This window comes from Clarias gariepinus, chromosome 7, assembly GCF_024256425.1.
Source record: "Clarias gariepinus isolate MV-2021 ecotype Netherlands chromosome 7, CGAR_prim_01v2, whole genome shotgun sequence".
Taxonomy (NCBI): domain Eukaryota; kingdom Metazoa; phylum Chordata; class Actinopteri; order Siluriformes; family Clariidae; genus Clarias; species Clarias gariepinus.
Window position 1 is genome coordinate 13,399,250 of NC_071106.1, and position 17,927 is coordinate 13,417,176.

At 41.0% G+C, this 17,927-nt stretch overlaps 1 protein-coding gene across 1 annotated transcript in view; it reads right to left on the minus strand.

Moving 5' to 3' along the window:
• Nucleotides 1–17,927, minus strand: part of elapor2a (endosome-lysosome associated apoptosis and autophagy regulator family member 2a) — a 33,729-nt gene that overhangs the window by 5,798 nt on the left and 10,004 nt on the right. Inside the window, exons 3-19 of the mRNA XM_053500856.1 lie at nt 16,636–16,825; nt 15,268–15,415; nt 15,072–15,161; nt 14,811–14,916; nt 14,557–14,709; nt 13,767–13,855; nt 13,460–13,640; nt 13,123–13,251; nt 12,785–12,875; nt 11,017–11,119; nt 10,728–10,865; nt 8,438–8,701; nt 7,142–7,315; nt 6,874–7,054; nt 1,762–1,858; nt 1,548–1,649; nt 114–240 (exon numbers count right to left, since the gene is read on the minus strand). Coding sequence (XP_053356831.1) covers nt 114–240; nt 1,548–1,649; nt 1,762–1,858; nt 6,874–7,054; nt 7,142–7,315; nt 8,438–8,701; nt 10,728–10,865; nt 11,017–11,119; nt 12,785–12,875; nt 13,123–13,251; nt 13,460–13,640; nt 13,767–13,855; nt 14,557–14,709; nt 14,811–14,916; nt 15,072–15,161; nt 15,268–15,415; nt 16,636–16,825 — 2,363 coding nt within the window. The remainder of the gene's footprint in view (nt 1–113; nt 241–1,547; nt 1,650–1,761; nt 1,859–6,873; nt 7,055–7,141; nt 7,316–8,437; nt 8,702–10,727; nt 10,866–11,016; nt 11,120–12,784; nt 12,876–13,122; nt 13,252–13,459; nt 13,641–13,766; nt 13,856–14,556; nt 14,710–14,810; nt 14,917–15,071; nt 15,162–15,267; nt 15,416–16,635; nt 16,826–17,927) is intronic.

Here is a 17,927-nt window from a genome sequence, read left to right on the forward strand (position 1 = left end):
TGATTGACAGGTTGACATCCAGAAATCCTAACCGCATAAGTGGCGAAACATCATCATGAAAAATCCAGCTGTCAAAATATTTAACATCAGATTTATAACTTAATGAAGAGCACCTGCACTCCTCCCTTGCAGGCTCCTTCGATCTGGTGGTAGTCTTCCTCAGTACAGTGTGGGCAGGCGCTTGAACTCTCCCACAGGAAATGGAAGGTGCAGCCATCACAGGTTCCGGCAGGACACTCCCTAAAAAAATCAACGTGCGACACAGTTCTCACCTCAACACACTCTTCTACTCGATTTACACAGAAGCTGTATGCTCAGTGCTGTCAACTGTCTTAAATAATCCAGTAGAGTATACACACTGATAATCAAGAATTTAACTCTGAATAAAAAAATAAAAAAATTCAACTTTTTTTTATTAGACTCCCAAGCTGTGAAAATATTTGCCCTAATAGTGGTGACAATGCACGCCACATGTATTGCATCTGACAGTCTAAGATACCAAGTGTAATTGGACCTGCTCAGTGGCTTGAGGGAAAGAAAAAGATCCTCCTTCTTCTGTCAATCAGAGCAAGACTAAGAAAATCATAGGCATCTCTGAGTGCATTTGCACAAAAGAGGGCATTTGGAGTATTCGTCTGCCCTGACGTTGCATTAGCACGGTGGAAACGTGCTAGATTTCACACTGCGCATTAGAGGTTACCCAGCCAGGGAGTTGGAGTTGGTTATGACTAAACCGGGAGAAAAGTGATAGTGTAAAAATGACACACAACCAAAAAAACTATTATTAGAAAAAATCCTGCTTGGGAAATTAAAAACTAAAGACAAGTGTGTGTAAACAACTTGATCTTTTTCATTCATTCATTCATTTTGGGTTAAGGTGGATCTGTAATATATTCTGGGAACATTGAGCATAAAGCAGTAATACACACTGGAGTCAATCAATGCAATAGTTTACCGTGATCGATGCGATAGAATGTGCGGGGAAAAAACAGAAACAAAAGCGAGACATAGCATGGTTACTCCAAGAAAAGGAAAGTAGACTATGAAAGCTGAACCCTCAAAGATGTATGGACAGATTCATGTATGTTTATTCTTCCGGTGGGAAATTTTAAACCAGTTTATCTCATATGCTCTGAAACCATGGTGATAATAAATAGCAGTATTGTGAGCATAAAGATGTCTAGACACTATTTCATACAAATAAAAAAACAAAAAAATACAAGGCCATTAACTGTCCACGTGTTTAATGCGATTGGCTGCAATTAACATTATTGAAATTTTAAGTCAAACATGAAATTCGAACCTTGGCTCAAAGATCATTTTAAGTAACCAGAAATTCTTAAGTTTCAATTCAATACCCCAGATATGTAATGTTTAAATAAAGAATGAATCTCGTAGTTTTATGAGGTCAGGCTGAGTGCAGAGAAAGCAGAAATATCACCACGGTTTCATCGCCACAGCAAGGTCAACTAGAGAAACAAGATTAATCTTCATTTAAAGCTTGTATTGTAAAGGTCCAGCACACGAAGCATTTCAAGATAGTATACCTGGGTAGAGATATTTCTCCTTTAGAGGACTTTTCAGGGTTACAGCGTAGCGTGAGCACTGTATTTCGCCCGTTCTGGCAGGAAGATGTCGTCTGTGGAGATCTGCACAAGGTAGCATAACACTAAATCTTGTGCATTGTGGGTTTTATATGGTACTAACAAAAAGGAAATACTTTAGCTGTTTCAATCATTTGTGCTGATTAGATAGAAGTACCGATAGAAGTAGTTGACGTCCGGGACTCTCTTGGATGAACCGGCGAAGAGTTCTGGTCTAGCATTTACTCCACTGAGTGATTTCTCCACTGTGGCTCCTGGAAAACATTTTTCACATGAAGCCTTAAAAATGAGATTTTACTGTCAAATGTGCAGCATACATAAACACAATTATTATAAAAAGACAGGAAGTAAGAGCTTAGATGAATGTGTACATCTCTGCATTTCTTTTTTCAGCACAAAACAGTGCCAAAATATTATTCACAATGTACATATGTATTAAAGTTTTGCCACATAGTATAGATGTGCCAGGAACAATAAGGTACACTGAAGGATGGCATGCTTACTAATCAAATAAGTTTGTATATGACCATATGGTTGGATTAAACAGACACTGAATTATAAAGTTTGATCTGAACAGTGGGTCTGGGCTCGTCGCCACCCACCGTAAGGTAACTGCTTGCTGAAGCCACAACAACTGTCTGACAGACACAACAAACTGTTTGTTATGGATTTTAGGAGACACTGAGGGGAGTCATGGCTACAGGTTTTAATTATTACTTTATTATATTTATTTTAAAGAGAACCAGTCCGAACTCTTAGCAGTGGCAGGTTTATTAGCATCCACAGCATTGAGATAGTAAGCTAAGCCAACTTGGTGTGAAAACATTTTATATTGCATATTGTTTTACCTTCTGTACATTGTAAACCATTATTATATTATCACAAAAAAAAAAATTTCTTTAAAAAAATCAATAAAATTTTATGTACTGTATTATAAGATCTTTGGCTCTGGCTTTGGCTCAGTCTTACGGGAAAAGGGAATTAAAAAGTGGGGGAAAAGTGTGAGGCTGTGCATGTGTCCAGGTAGCATGTAGACATGAGGCCGGCGAACGATGGTGAAAGCAGAGCGCCGAAGTGGGCTGGTACAGAAAGCAGCTCTCGCCGGCTTCTCAGCAGCATGTTCGTAGTTGCGGCCAGTTGGCCCCGCCTAGTCCCTTTTGGTGCGGCGGCAGATGGGAGTCAGACGTGATGAAGCCAACATGGTTATTGCAATCTGGAAGCCCACAAGGTGCATGACAGTGCCCTCGTAAAAGGACACCCCTTTTCCTGTTTTCCAAACCCCAAACTGAGCCCCATAAATCGCTTTTGAAGAGTAGGCCGAGGTCCTTAACTCATCCCAACCGTGCCAGGTTTACGGCCCCGCCTCTTCACACACCTACTGAATGGGAGGCTGTATGCCAAATGAGCTACCATCAAGTGAAGGTAGGCCACAGTTCAGCTTCTGAACGGTCAGCTTCCCAGGCATCCTGATCTCAGACCGGCCATTCGCTGTCCATCTTACTCTATTTTTTTACAAATCATCTTTTTTGCTTTTATAGGCATTGGGTTAATGGCCTTGCAGAGCCCGAGCATGGCAACCAGGAGGTGAGTGGGCTTAAACAGCCAAGCATTCGATTAGCTTGAGCCTCAACTGCCTGAACCACCACTGGCCAACATCACATTTACAGAAATAAACATAAAATTATTATTATTAATAAAAATAATAATAATAATAATAATAATAATAAAATAACTAGAGACAAAACACAACCACCATGTTACCAGCCCAGATGTAGGGTTTTTTTAGGCCTTAAATTTTTTTGAATGAGTATTTTTTCTTAGTTTTATTCTATCCACACCAAAAAAAAAAAAAAAAAGTACTGTATATTATACTAAAAATGATACCAACTGGTTGGTTTGATCGGATTGGGATTTGGGGAGGCCGGGTCGGTGGTCTTAGGCTCTTTGCCTTCTGGGCCCCGTGCACGGTAGGCTGTGACACACAGGGTGTTCCGGTGCCTTTCTATCATGACCAACATCGAGGTTCTTTGGTGATTTGTGCTGCATCGGCTTTTCTGTGAGATCGAACCAGATGGTCCCTGTGCACATGGCTGAGCTGGTGTAGTTATTCATTAGTGTTGTTCAGTTCACCTGTCAGTGGTCATAATTTTATGGCTGGTCATCAACAATTTTTTGTATTAATTTTATTTCGCCATGTGATGGATTGGTACCCTGTCCAGGGTGTACCCTGCCTTGTGCCCTAAGCCTTCTGGAAAGGCTCCAGGTCTCAGTGACCCTGAATACAGGATGAAGCGGTATAGATGATGAGTGAGTGAGTGGGTGAGTGAGTGTTATTTCCAAAAATTACATACCTAAAAGTTTAATTTGTGCTGTGCTATTCATGTCTCTTTGTTGCTGTTTGTAGCCAATCAGAGCAAGCCTTTTTACACAGCCTTAATTTGACTTAGTATAATTAGGCTTGGACATAATATACTGTGGCAAGCAAACAATGAAAATTAAAAGCCTCCTGGGAGAATTAATCTTCATTGAAAATCACCGGACCCAAGCTACTAAACATTTAAGAAACGTTTTAGCAATTTTCCCTTTCCCTGGACATAAGGCAGCGGTCAAACACTGATCAACAAATTTAAGGACTATTTCTATACTGGAGAAATTACATCTCACACACACACACATCTCACACACAGGAAACATTATAAGTGTTGGAATATTGCACATATTGTAAATGACTACAAATTGCTATCTGGGGTGTGAGGAAAGGGAAATTACATATCCACCTATTTTTATTTATTATTGTTCAGAGGACATGTGACTCAGTAGACTGCCGAAGAGTCACCCGTGTTCTTTTCTATCATACGTCAACCAAAGATAAAACTCCTGGTTCAGTTTGGCCTGATTTTAGAATGAAATTATTAATTTGTACTTTTAAAATGAACATTTGAGCACAACACGTTCTATATATTGCTGTAGGTGAATAGTGGCTAGTACTGTTGTGGCTAGTTTGATTACCGCCTCAAGTCTGTGTGCATGGAGTTTGTGTTCCCAAATTACCAGTAGGGTATGAATGGGCTTGTGGGTGTGTTTGTGCACCCTGAGATAAACTGGCACACCATCCAGGGTTTCCCCCGCCTTATACCTCAATATACAATAGTGTCTTCCATAATTGTAATTTTTTTTACACTACATGATGGCATGATGGCTAAGCGGTTAGCACTGCTACCTTGCACCTCCAGGGTCCAGATTCGATTCCTGGCCAGGTTCGATTTCTGTCTCTGTGTGCATGGAGTTTGCATGTTTCCTACAGTTACTCTCACAGTCCAAAGACATACAGATTCAGGCTAATTTGCGTTCCCAATTTGCTCCTAGTGTGTGAATGTACAGTGGTGTGAAAAACTATTTGCCCCCTTCCTGATTTCTTATTCTTTTGCATGTTTGTCACACTTAAATGTTTCTGCTCATCAAAAACCGTTAACTATTAGTCAAAGATAACATAATTGAACACAAAATGCAGCTTTTAAATGAAGGTTTACGTTATTAAGGGAGAAAAAAAACTCCAAATCTACATGGCCCTGTGTGAAAAAGTGATTGCCCCCCTTGTTAAAAAATAACTTAACTGTGGTTTATCACACCTGAGTTCAATTTCTGTAGTCACCCCCAGGCCTGATTACTGCCACACCTGTTTCAATCAAGAAATCACTTAAATAGGAGCTACCTGACACAGAGAAGTAGACCAAAAGCACCTCAAAAGCTAGACATCATGCCAAGATCCAAAGAAATTCAGGAACAAATGAGAACAAAAGTAATTGAGATCTATCAGTCTGGTAAAGGTTATAAAGCCATTTCTAAAGCTTTGGGACTTCAGCGAACCACAGTGAGAGCCATTATCCACAAATGGCAAAAACATGGAACAGTGGTGAACCTTCCCAGGAGTGGCCGGCCGACCAAAATTACCCCAAGAGCGCAGAGACAACTCATCCGAGAGGCCACAAAAGACCCCAGGACAACATCTAAAGAACTGCAGGCCTCACTTGCCTCAATTAAGGTCAGTGTTCACGACTCCACCATAAGAAAGAGACTGGGCAAAAACCGCCTGCATGGCAGATTTCCAAGACGCAAACCACTTAAGCAAAAAGAACATTAAGGCTCGTTTCAATTTTGCTAAAAAACATCTCAATGATTGCCAAGACTTTTGGGAAAATACCTTATGGACCGACGAGACAAAAGTTGAACTTTTTGGAAGGTGTGTGTCCCGTTACATCTGGCGTAAAAGTAACACAGCATTTCAGAAATAGAACATCATACCAACAGTAAAATATGGTGGTGGTAGTGTGATGGTCTGGGGTTGTTTTGCTGCTTCAGGACCTGGAAGGCTTGCTGTGATAGATGGAACCATGAATTCTACTGTCTACCAAAAAATCCTGAAGGAGAATGTTCGGCCATCCGTTCGTCAACTCAAGCTGAAGCGATCTTGGGTGCTGCAGCAGGACAATGACCCAAAACACACCAGCAAATCCACCTCTGAATGGCTGAAGAAAAACAAAATGAAGACTTTGGAGTGGCCTAGTCAAAGTCCTGACCTGAATCCTATTGAGATGTTGTGGCATGACCTTAAAAAGGCGGTTCATGCTAGAAAACCCTCAAATAAAGCTGAATTACAACAATTCTGCAAAGATGAGTGGGCCAAAATTCCTCCAGAGCGCTGTAAAAGACTCGTTGCAAGTTATCGCAAACGCTTGATTGCAGTTATTGCTGCTAAGGGTGGCCCAACCAGTTATTAGGTTCAGGGGGCAATTACTTTTTCACACAGGGCCATGTAGGTTTGGATTTTTTTTCTGCCTAAATAATAAAAACCATCATTTAAAAACTGCATTTTGGTGTTTACTTGTGTTATCTTTGACTAATAGGTAAATGTGTTTGATGATCAGAAACATTTTGTGTGACAAACATGCAAAAGAATAAAAAATCAGGAAGGGGCAAATAGTTTTTCACACCACTGTATGTGTGTGCCATGCAATAGACTGGTACCCTGTCCAGAGTGTACAGTACCATGCCTCGTGCCCTAAGTCTCCCCAAGTCCCCAATAAAGCGGTATAGATGATGATGATGATGATGATGATGATGATGATGCGTTTCCAGACCACCAAAAAAGAGACTGCTCAAACACAGTGGTGCATTAACTATTGCAGTTTACGTCTCTATTGCATTGTTTTTATTGTTTAACCTCACTGCAGTAAAAACCTTCGTCTCCAAAACTCCATCACCAACTTACCAAGAAACGTGTCTGCCAGGCTGATGGACTGTGATGCAAGAGCAGTCCTGAATCCCCGCCCATCAGAGGGAATAATAGTTGATTGACAAATAAACGTTTCTACATAGTTGGCCTCACGACTAAGAGGATCTTTATCAGATAGATCTGTAACATTGTCTGTACAGATCGCTGGCTTGTGACCCTGGAGGAAACACAAATCAAAAATCAAACAATTTGTCTTTGAAAAGCATCACATAATCTTGGGGCAAACGTGTGCGCGAGTGTATACCTGTGTCCCGCACACGCTGATGTTAAAGAGATGGTAGTACTTGGTGCCCTTGGAAGTGAAGCTGGGGCCGATCATGACGGAGCCGGTGGAGCCCAGGGGACTGAAATCATACTGCAGAGTTTGGTTGAGCGCTGCGTGTGTGAACGAACAGTCACTGTAGCACAAGCTGTGCTCCTAAAATAAACAGAAATACATCTCATAGGCAAATCCTACACAATAAATTGCAATTCCAAAACCAGAGTAATCACTGTCTACAGACTGCCTTGTTTAAATTCCATTAAATAGACCCTCACTTGATTCACTCCGCTGGCCACACATCCAACAGCTCAAATTCTGGTACTACCAACCAAATCAATAAAAAGCACAGCTGAAGTATATAAATAGGAACCAATCAAATCATTCACATCTACAAGATCCCATTGTTCTGCTGCGGGGCTCCAGCATGAAACATCTGGAGTGGTTTGATCTATTTTTGGTCTGCGCCTCTCTCTGCTGGAATCAGCTACTACACCACTACCACACTGATAAATAAAAATAGCAGGAGCTCTCCTAATGCACTCATGATGGAATTATCTCTACTGCTCTCTTAATTGTGATTACCAAACGGATATTACCACAGTAGAAATATATACATCGATATCATTCATGCCATAAACAATCAGTAAACAAGAGGCATCTTTTAGAGCGGTTATGTAAAATGAACTGAGCTGGTGGTAAATCTTTGGTTGCGATTGAAGTCGGAGGCTCAGTAGGACAAAGTGTGTTTAGATCTCTCGGAAAGTAAACTTCTCTTCATTATTACAAAAATTTTGCTGTTGTGGCCAGAGATCCTTGCCAAATTACAGCAGACGCTTATATGTACATTAATAGCATTTGGCAGACATTCTTACATTTTATCTCATTACACATCTGAGCAGTGAGGGTTAGGGTAGCAGGGTTAGGGGCCTTGTTCAAAGCCCCCAACAGTGGTGCTGGTATTTAAACCTGATCATTAGTCCAATACCATAACCACTGGGCTACCCCTGTCCGCAGACTAGAAACTGCACGCTATACAGTACATACTGTCCCACAAGATTCATACACTCCTTACTGAAGTCGAAATTGAGTGAGACTACAATTTTTGTCAAGGTCGTCCATCATTCATTAGATTTGCCCAATCTCATTCGAATTTCTTATTATACTTATACCACTTCAAATCCTGCTTTTTGGAACCTTGGATCTTCTAGGATTTCTCAGGTACAAACATGAAACATGATAATTCAATAGACTCTCACTAAATACTGGACTATACAGTACCTTGTTGCTGCGGCTACCTGGACCACATGGCTGGCATGCATCCTGCCCATAGATGTGGTGTCCTGAAAGGAAGGTGTTGAGTGGGCATTCCTGGCACTGATTGGTTTCCTCGTCTATATAATAACCAGCAGGACAGGGAACGCAGGCTGAACCAGGCTGTTGAGACTCAATAGCACAAGCCCGGCATGCGGAGGCAACACCGTCCAGGGCGTTTGTTACTTTAATTGAGTAGATCTTCGCCATGTCGTTGACATATTGACGACCCTAAGAGATCGTAAATCGTTTAAAGTTTCTTTATCATTGGCCACAGTAATCAATTTAGGAAGAAGCCCTTTAGAGTAATGAAAAAAAAATTATAAAAAAAGCAAATAATAAATAAACAGGCAGTAACGACACACCATCAACTGCCACCTCATTCAACTTCGGATTAAATCACTTGATCAGCCCATCCATGGATATGGTCTAGTGTAGCTCTACATAGCTCACCTAGATATTTTTATTTCTCTATCATACTGTACTTCAAAAAAGCAGAAGGTGCCTGTGATGTCGCTTTTCTCTGAGCTGTGGTCTTCAACAAGCATGTGGTCATTGGCCATGACCAAATAACAGCACCTTAGATTAGAGTGGTTATAAAGGCTTTACAGAGCTTTACGTAGCAGACACATCTCAATATCAAAGATTACTGCATATTTTGGATATCAATATCAGAGATTACTTCATATTTTGGATGCATGCAGCCTTGTTTTACAATGTAGAAAGAAATACAAATTAGGAAAAAACATGGAATTAGAAAGTGTGTCCAAACTATTGAGAGGTAGTGTATGTTCCATAAAAAGCCCAGATGTAATTAAGACCTTTAGGTCAATGAAAGATGGCTATTACCCTTATTATTCAGCTGCTTATAAAGTAGCACATGATTTACATTTGAACCGCAAATGCTATTTTAGCATAACATGTGAACATTGAGACAATAGCACTGAACTTAATCCTGCTCCTCGCTCGAGCTGATATATTAAAGAAGAAAAATGGGCTTAAGTCTAAGGTCAGGATCACACACAATTGAGACACAGCTTTGCTGTTGAGAACAAATCTGTAGCTACTGTATGTCTAAGGTCTGAATACCAATGAGCACAATTCTAGTCTTAAATCCTCTCTTCATGCTTAACTAAACTTCCTTCAACCTTTTATATATATAAGTTCTCTTACTTAAAAAATTGTGAATTACTGTGTCAAATAAGGATTTGATCACTTGCTTATCAGCCAGATTTCTGACCCTCTAAGACCAGTTATTTTGCTTTTTAATAGTCCATATGCTTCTTACGGAGCCACTCCTTGGTTTTCCTGGCTGTGTGCTTTGGGTCATTGTCATGTTGGAAGACCCAGCCACGACCCATCTTTAATGCTCTGACTGAGGGAAGGAAGTTTTTGCCCAATATGTCACAATACATGGCCCTGTTCATCCTCTCCTTAATACAGTGCAGTCGTTCTGTAGCCTGTGCAGAAAAACACCCCCAGAGCATGATGCTTCCAGCCCCATTCTTCACTGCAGGTATGGTATTATTGGGATGATACTCATCATTCTTCTTCTTTCAAACACGGCGAATGGAGTTAAGACCAAAAAGTTCATCTGACCACAGGACTTTCTCCCATGACTCCTCTGGATCATCCAGATGGTCCCTGGCAAACTTTAGACTGGCCTGGAAATGGGCTGACTTAAGCAGGGGAACCTTCCGTGCGATGCAAGATTTTAAACCATGAAGTCTTAGTGTATTACTGATAGTAGCCTTGGAAACGATGGTCCCAGCTCTCTTCACGGCATTGACCAGCTCCTCCCGTGTAGTTCTGGGCTGATTCTTCACTATTCTTAGCATCATTGTATTTACTCCTACATCCTTATGTATTTACTTAGACTGTGGCTGATTGTGGGGTGCACAGGTGTCTTTATGACAGCTTACGACCTCAAACAGGTGCTACTAATTTAGAATTATGAGCAGAGTGTAGCTGGACTATTTAAAAGCAAAATAACAGGTATTTGATGGTCAGAAATCTGTCTGATAAGCAAGTGATCAAATACTTATTTGACACAGTAATTCACAAATAAATTGTTAAAAAATCATACAACGTGATTTTCTGATTTTTCTTTTTAGATTTTGTCTCTCACAGTGGAAATGCACCTATGCTAAAAATTGAAGACCCCTTCATGATTTCTAAGTAAGAGAACTTGCAAAATCTTAAATAAAATACTTATTGACCTCACTGTGTGTGTGTGTGTCTGAGTGTGTACACGTACATCTTTAGCCTGGTTAGTGCGCTGAAAAGCCCATGTGTAAGACACAGATGCATTCTTAGTCATGATGTGCGTGTAGGACTGCTTCTCCTTACTGCCTTCCCATGATTCCACCACATTGGTGCTCCGTCTGTCTGTGTCCTGCAAAAACAACAACACATATGCAAAAGAGCTTCTTCAGACAGAAAACGAACCCAAACTCAACTAAAGTTGGACACAAAGCATGCCAGGGATGATGGAGTGCCGGTAAGAGTGCGAGTTCCACATGGAATACACACGCTCACACGCTCACCATCATGAAGTAAAGCTGACAATCCGCTGAACATATGGTCTCAAACACGAAGGTGATGCGTCCAAACTCTGTTCCACTGGTTCCACTAACTGACGTTGGTAACCTGAGAAACATAATGAGAAAACTTGTAACGACTGCTGCCTTTCGTAACATGACTATTTAGTCTTCATATCCGATCTACCAATACGTCATAATAGTTTTTTAAATATTTGTTTAAGCTATAATTTAACAAGGGCGCAACTGTGGCGTTGTGGTTAACCCTGAGGCCTCGCACCTCCAGGATCTGGGTTCAAATGGTCTGCGTGCATGAAGTGTGCATGTTCTCCCCATGTTTAGTGGGTTTCCTCTGGGTTCTCCGGTTTCCTCCAACAAACTGAAAACATGCAGATTAAGCTTACTGGCAATCCCAAATTGCCCTTAGTGTGTGAATGTTGACCGAAGGTCCTACCACGGTTGTGAAAGTTAGAATAAGTACAATGGTCACCATTGTCCTCCATGGTCCCTAGTTGGACTACTAAGGTTCCTAAATGTATGGATGGAAATTTAACAAGGTGAAACCTTTAACCTCTTATAATAATAAGGTGGTGTGGTGCCTATCGCAGGAGATTTAGGACACAAGGCGACCTGGATGCACATTCCATCACAGGGCACATACATACCCCCATACATACCCACACACTACAGGCAATTTGAGTCCCGAAAACGGGACTCAAACCCTCAATTTGGTGAGAGACTTATTTAGGATTCACAAAGCGAGTCTCCAGCATCAGTGCTTTGTAACTGTCCAGGGCACAACTTTAAGTAAGCTTTTAGACATAAGAAAGTCTTCAGGATGGAGTGTGCTTGCCAGACAGAAACCGGAGAGAAATACTAAAGAGTGGCTACTAAAGTTTGTAGCTTTTATGACACTTACTCACTCATTCACCCATCCTGTATTAGGCCTTGAGCCTATCCTAGGAGAGTGAAGCAGGGTACACCCTGGATGGTATGCCAATCCATCGCAGGACACACGGTCATTCACACACAACGGGCAAATTGGTAACGGCAATAAGCCAGGAGGAATCTCCAGGAGGAATCCGGAGTACCCGGTGGAAACCCACCAAAGACGAGGAGAACATGCAAACTGCAGACTATGAGGCGGGAATCGACCCAGGGACCATGGAGACACAAGATAACAGCACTAAGCCACGATGCTGCCTGATGTAAGTACCAATGAATAAAACGTACAATGTGTCCTATTAATGCATCACAACGTGTAATTGTTCTAAATTTCCAGTGGTGTAATAGATATAAACACGTCAGGGTGGTAACAGTAATGCCTCCCTGCTTCAGAGAGCATCACATCACCCTGTCGTTGTTATTTTTTGGTATAACCTCAGGCTGTGTCATGTTTTATTCCTTACTTATTATCAGGGACAGAACTCTGAGATTTTGGCAGAGACTGGGTGGACGCTGCCATTCTCACAGAACGCTCAGTTCTGCTTCCAAAGTTGTATGAAAATCCTTGCAGACATGTGGTGTATTTTCAGACAGTTTGTGTCCGGTGCTAAGGCTCACAATCTGTGTTGGTGTCAGTCAACATTATGGCCATTTATTGCAGAAAATACAAAACTGAGTCTCAAAATGTGTCGAATGCAACCTGATACTATTCCTGAGTATATGTAAGAATACACTTCAGTAGTGAGATATCTTGCATTATAATGAAATTACAATGTCTGTGTCACTGGAAATCTTCACCTGATCAGTACACGGAGCTGGTTTGTCTCACCTGAATCCAGGCACTTTAAGGTTTAGGATGAGGTAGTCGTTATCCGAACCCCCAGCTCCAGAACGAATATGATCTCCTGCCACATCCCAACCTAACACACTCAAACACACGAATCGGTAAAGTATGGACGGCATAAAAAGTGCATGAAATTGTATATGCTTAGAAGCAAAAACACTGCTAAAAAAAAAACAGCATGCAACTCTTTCTCTAAGTCTAGGACAGGTGCTCATGGTGCAACAGTGCCATCTGTGTGTGACTAACAAGCTCTGCATCTGTATGCCACTGGCCCGTAAACTGTTTCCTACAGTTTTATACAAATGGATGTCACACTCTCTCACCACTCATGCCATCACACTTGGTGTTGGCTACATTGAAGCAGGATGACTTCATGCCAGAGGGCAGAATGTTCCACCACTTATACTCATAGCCCAGGGCTGGCTCTGTGCCCGCAGGGCAACGCTGACACTCTAGACGGTGACACAGAAAATACGAATCACATACAACATCCACACTCACCTTTAATTCGAGTAAAAATAACAATTTTATTTCACTTTTTTCACCAATTGTTTATAATATTTTATTAGAGGCATGCAATACCACATATGTGCCACCACCGTCAAAGGCTTAACATGCATGAGAAAGGATAAATACTGAAGGAGAAGTTCTGGAAATCACCTTTAAGGCCTTCTGAGTAAGTTCCTTGTGGGCAAGGAGAGCATGTAGCAGTGTTGTTGTTATAAAATCCAGGGTTGCATGGTGGGCATGGTTGACGTTTACCAGAAGGGGGCAGGGTTACAGCACCAGGAGCATCTTCGAGACAGATCTTAGGCTCGATCCATTTGTACATAACCTGTGTCTGAGACACACAGTCAGACAGAAAGGTCTCAACATATAAGGTATAATTAATTAGCATAACAAATAATGTAATGCTTTGGATCCGTTAACCTAGTAATTGAAAAAAAGTATGATATAATCACAATACCTTGCCCTCTTTATCACAAATACTGTGGATCTGAAAGTAGTCTTTCTCTGAGCAAGCAGGTCTGGGCTTACACTCTGTAGAGCCCTCCACTGGTCCATATAGAAAGAGGAGACAAATGTCAAAGAACATGCAAATCATTGTAGGTTACACATGAACGAACATTATCAAATCTGATATTATTAGGGTTCTTTTGACATTTATGGAAATATATATATCGTATAACAACCTCAGCAGCAACCTCATTACCCCTCTCATCTGTTCAACCACTCAGCATTCAGCATCACCAATACTAATCAACGGCCTGATCATCTCTCATCATCTACAGCTGTTTTCTACTTGTTCATGCCTTACATTGGAGGACTTTTTACATTTAAATAATTCAGATGTCACAGTGTGGCTTATCAAACTTATCAAACATTCTCTGGAACTAGTCAGGTACAGGGACTGGGCTGAAATTCCTCAAGACTGCATTAAAAATACAAGAAAGTCTGTCTCTTTGGAAGCAAAATCTGAACAAGTTATGGCTGACTCAATAATTGTGCATAGTACTGTATATTTCCAACTAAGGGCAATTTAGCATAGACAATCCAACAACATGCAAGTTCTTTGGGAGGTAGGAAGAAACCAGAGAACCCAGATGAAAACCCACAAAGACATGGAGAAAACACAAAGAGAAACATTTTTACAGATATAAACTCAAGAAATCATATATATTGATAAAATATATAATATAATAAATCAAATATATATATATATATATTATATCATATTACAGTGCTTATATTCTTACATGCGTAGTGTGCCTTTGTGTCACAGGGAGTGCAGGAGCTGGCTCCTCGTCCTGAGTATGTGTCCCTGGGACATGGTTCACATGTGGAAGAGCCAGGGTTGTTACTGAATGTTCCTGGTTTACAGGGCAAGCACTCTGACATGTATGCCACACCTGATGAATATAGGGGGAAAAAAAGACATTCGTAAGGATAAATAAAGAAAATGCGGGGCAAGTAAGAACCGGATCAGTGTTTATCTTTCCTGGCACTGTACCTTCTATATGGATGTTCTTTAGCAGCACTGGTTTGACTGCTTTAGCTCCAACGGTAACACCTGTGGTTCTCCAGTAGAGCACATTTGTACCAGATTTCAAACTGACCTGCATGGGTGAAAAAGGTCCTGCTGTAACCACACCCAGTCTTTGACTGAAGGACAGACGGCACAGGGTTTTCCCTCTGAATGTTACTGTAACAAATACTTCAGAGGCGAATGCAAAACAAGCCAGCATGTGTAGGGGTGCGAATACTTATGCACCGTGTGTTTTGCCCACTGTCCGTTGTTTGTCAGCTTCATCCATTTCTTATCGTTCGTCTGGTCCATTTCCTGGCACTGGTCATTCTGAATCTGTTGCCATGATAAATTTATGCACATGTTTAATTTCTTTCAAATCATGTAAAGAAGCTTGACCACAATAAATATGTTGTTTATTATTGTTTGAGATTTTACTTACAAAAAACTCGAAAAAGATGTTGTTGTCCACATACTGATAGTCAAAAGAGACCGAGCCTGGCTTCTTGAGATGAACAGCGTAGACAAGCGAGACGCTACACTCATCTCGGTTCGACTCCACATAACTACCACGAGCAATCCATGAGGAACTGGAAGGAAAACAGGACACCACACACAGAAACACACACACACATATATGCAAAGAATGAAGAACAAGTAGAACTCGAAGACAGCAACTTAACAATGCCTCAGCCGAAAACAAATCTAGTCCTTCTTGTTACTAATTTGCATCTTTAGGTAAAAGTAGTTTAAAAATTCTTGCCGGTACTTGAGATGGTGGACAGTTCCAATCCTCTCCATTTTTCCAGGCCCCCCACGACCCTGATCACAAGATACCAATACCAATAGCAAAAATGCATACTTCTATCAGTCTGCGCTACCTAATCAACATTTCTACCTACGTACATTTTAGAATAATGGTAGCACATATGATACTGTTTTATCTAAGGTAGCATTTTTTGACATACTGGTAGCACTAGGTTGTTCATATTCTTACCTGAATAAAATCCCCCTTAACATTGGTGCACTTTCTGAGACATTGTTTTAACATTATCTGTCACTGCAATTCACAACTTAACTGTTAAAGTAACCATGCAAATCAAATCAAATATATAATAAAATCCTAAGCATCAACCCACAAGTCCATGGTGGTGGTAGAATAGATTTATGAGCAGGCAAAAGCAGTGAAGGATGGCTTGTTTTTGGTATGTGCAAGCACAGTATGATTGGACATGGCAGAATGATAGGTAGAATAAATATATAGTACTGGGGTTGAAACCCAAATGGCGTGAAATGGAAAGCCATGCGTTAGATACAGTAGGGTGTAGAATCCCTTGTTCTGCAAATCAAGTAGTGCCCTTGTTAGGGGGTTAAAGAGGGATTTAGGATTCATGCTCGTGTTAGAAGCTAGAAGCGGTAATGAAAAAATGATTATAAGATGATTTAAAAGGAAGTACTAATGGGACAAAGTGTTTAAGTTGACATAACGTGCTGAAAGTGCTACCATGGCTGGTTTTGAATGTGGATTTTGGCAGGCAGTTGCTCACCCCTCTGTATGATACTACTGAATCTTTTAGACTCAGTATAACTTTTATCCAGGCTTATAACTTCCAGTTGGTGTTGTACACATTCAGCAATGTGGTATAATAGCAATAGAGTGGGACACATTTCTGTAAGACAGATCTTGGTTTCGAACCCTGAATCCAAACCAAAGATATGAACCAAATTGAATTGTAGATGGAATCTGAAGGCAATACACCCAATATGTGACTGTGCTGACACTGCCGTGAGAAATGAACCTGTGACTCACCCATTACAGCTCAGCCCCTCGTGACTGTTTGGTGTGTTATCGAGAGACGTCCCCAGGCTGCTGAATCCTGGTGGAATGTCTTCCCATTCATCAAAACGGATACCACTGCCGAGAGAGAAGGACCCGGCCGCACACTGAATGCACTCTTGAGAAGACATCTCCAAAAACTCTCCAGCTCCACAGGAGAACGCTGTCAAAGACAGGTTTAATCAATTACATGATGGGATAATATCCCCTGGACACCTGGATATCTTGTGAACTTGCGCATCCAAGCCTAGACCTTCCTAAAAACTTACATGTTGGATATTGTAGTATTTGCAATAAAAGTCATGGTGGTTTTATATACAGTTTGAATACGGTTACTGACACAAGCATCAAAACTGCCATTGACAATGTAACAGAAATCAAACTTCCTGATTCAGCATGTATCTAACCAATACCCATTAGAAGGAGACGCTCTTTCTGTCAAGGGAAAGTGGCAAGTCAGAATAGGGTCTGAGCATCAATTCTATCTATAGATCCTTTGGATGATATCCAGCAGCCAGTGCTTGGAAAGTTAATTTGATGTCCTGTTTAGACAGGAGAGTGCATAATAAAATAATTAGGGTACATTAATGGCACAACAAAGAACGATCTTGATTTGTTGCAAGGTCCTCGAACGATATACAAAATGAGTCATACGAGCTTAGGCAGGAATCCTGGGTTTAAACCATATTTCACCCATGAGTAATCTGGACTGACTCTTTGTAAAATGTGAAGGACATTGCCCCTTTCATAAAGTCCCCAGAGAGACCACCGAATCATGCTGTGTTATGTGGTGGTGATGATCTCACATGCATATTTATTGTGCATTAAATGTACCAGTCCCTGAAGAAACATTGCAGGCATTGCATGGAATCTAGCCAATAAGGTCACACCATATACAGAACCTAAGACCATACAAGAACCAAATTTAACACTGTTTCCTGAACTGCACAGGGAACGTTGACATTAGAAATGTACTTGGGGAGAAAATAACCAGTGTGCTCCAACCACTAGTGAAAACAACAATGGAAACCAAGGTCTTGTTGGTCATCTATGACATATGACAGGCTCGGTGGCATAGTTACACCATTTAAAGGAGTCTAAAAACCAGGATATGAGTAATATACATTATATTGAGTTTGTGTGCATGGACTTTGTCTGTTCTCCCCATGCTTGATGAGTTTTCTTCCAGTTACTCGAGTTTCCTCTCACAGTCCAAAGACATGTAGATTAGGCCAGTTGGTGTTCCCAAATCGCCCCCAGAGTGT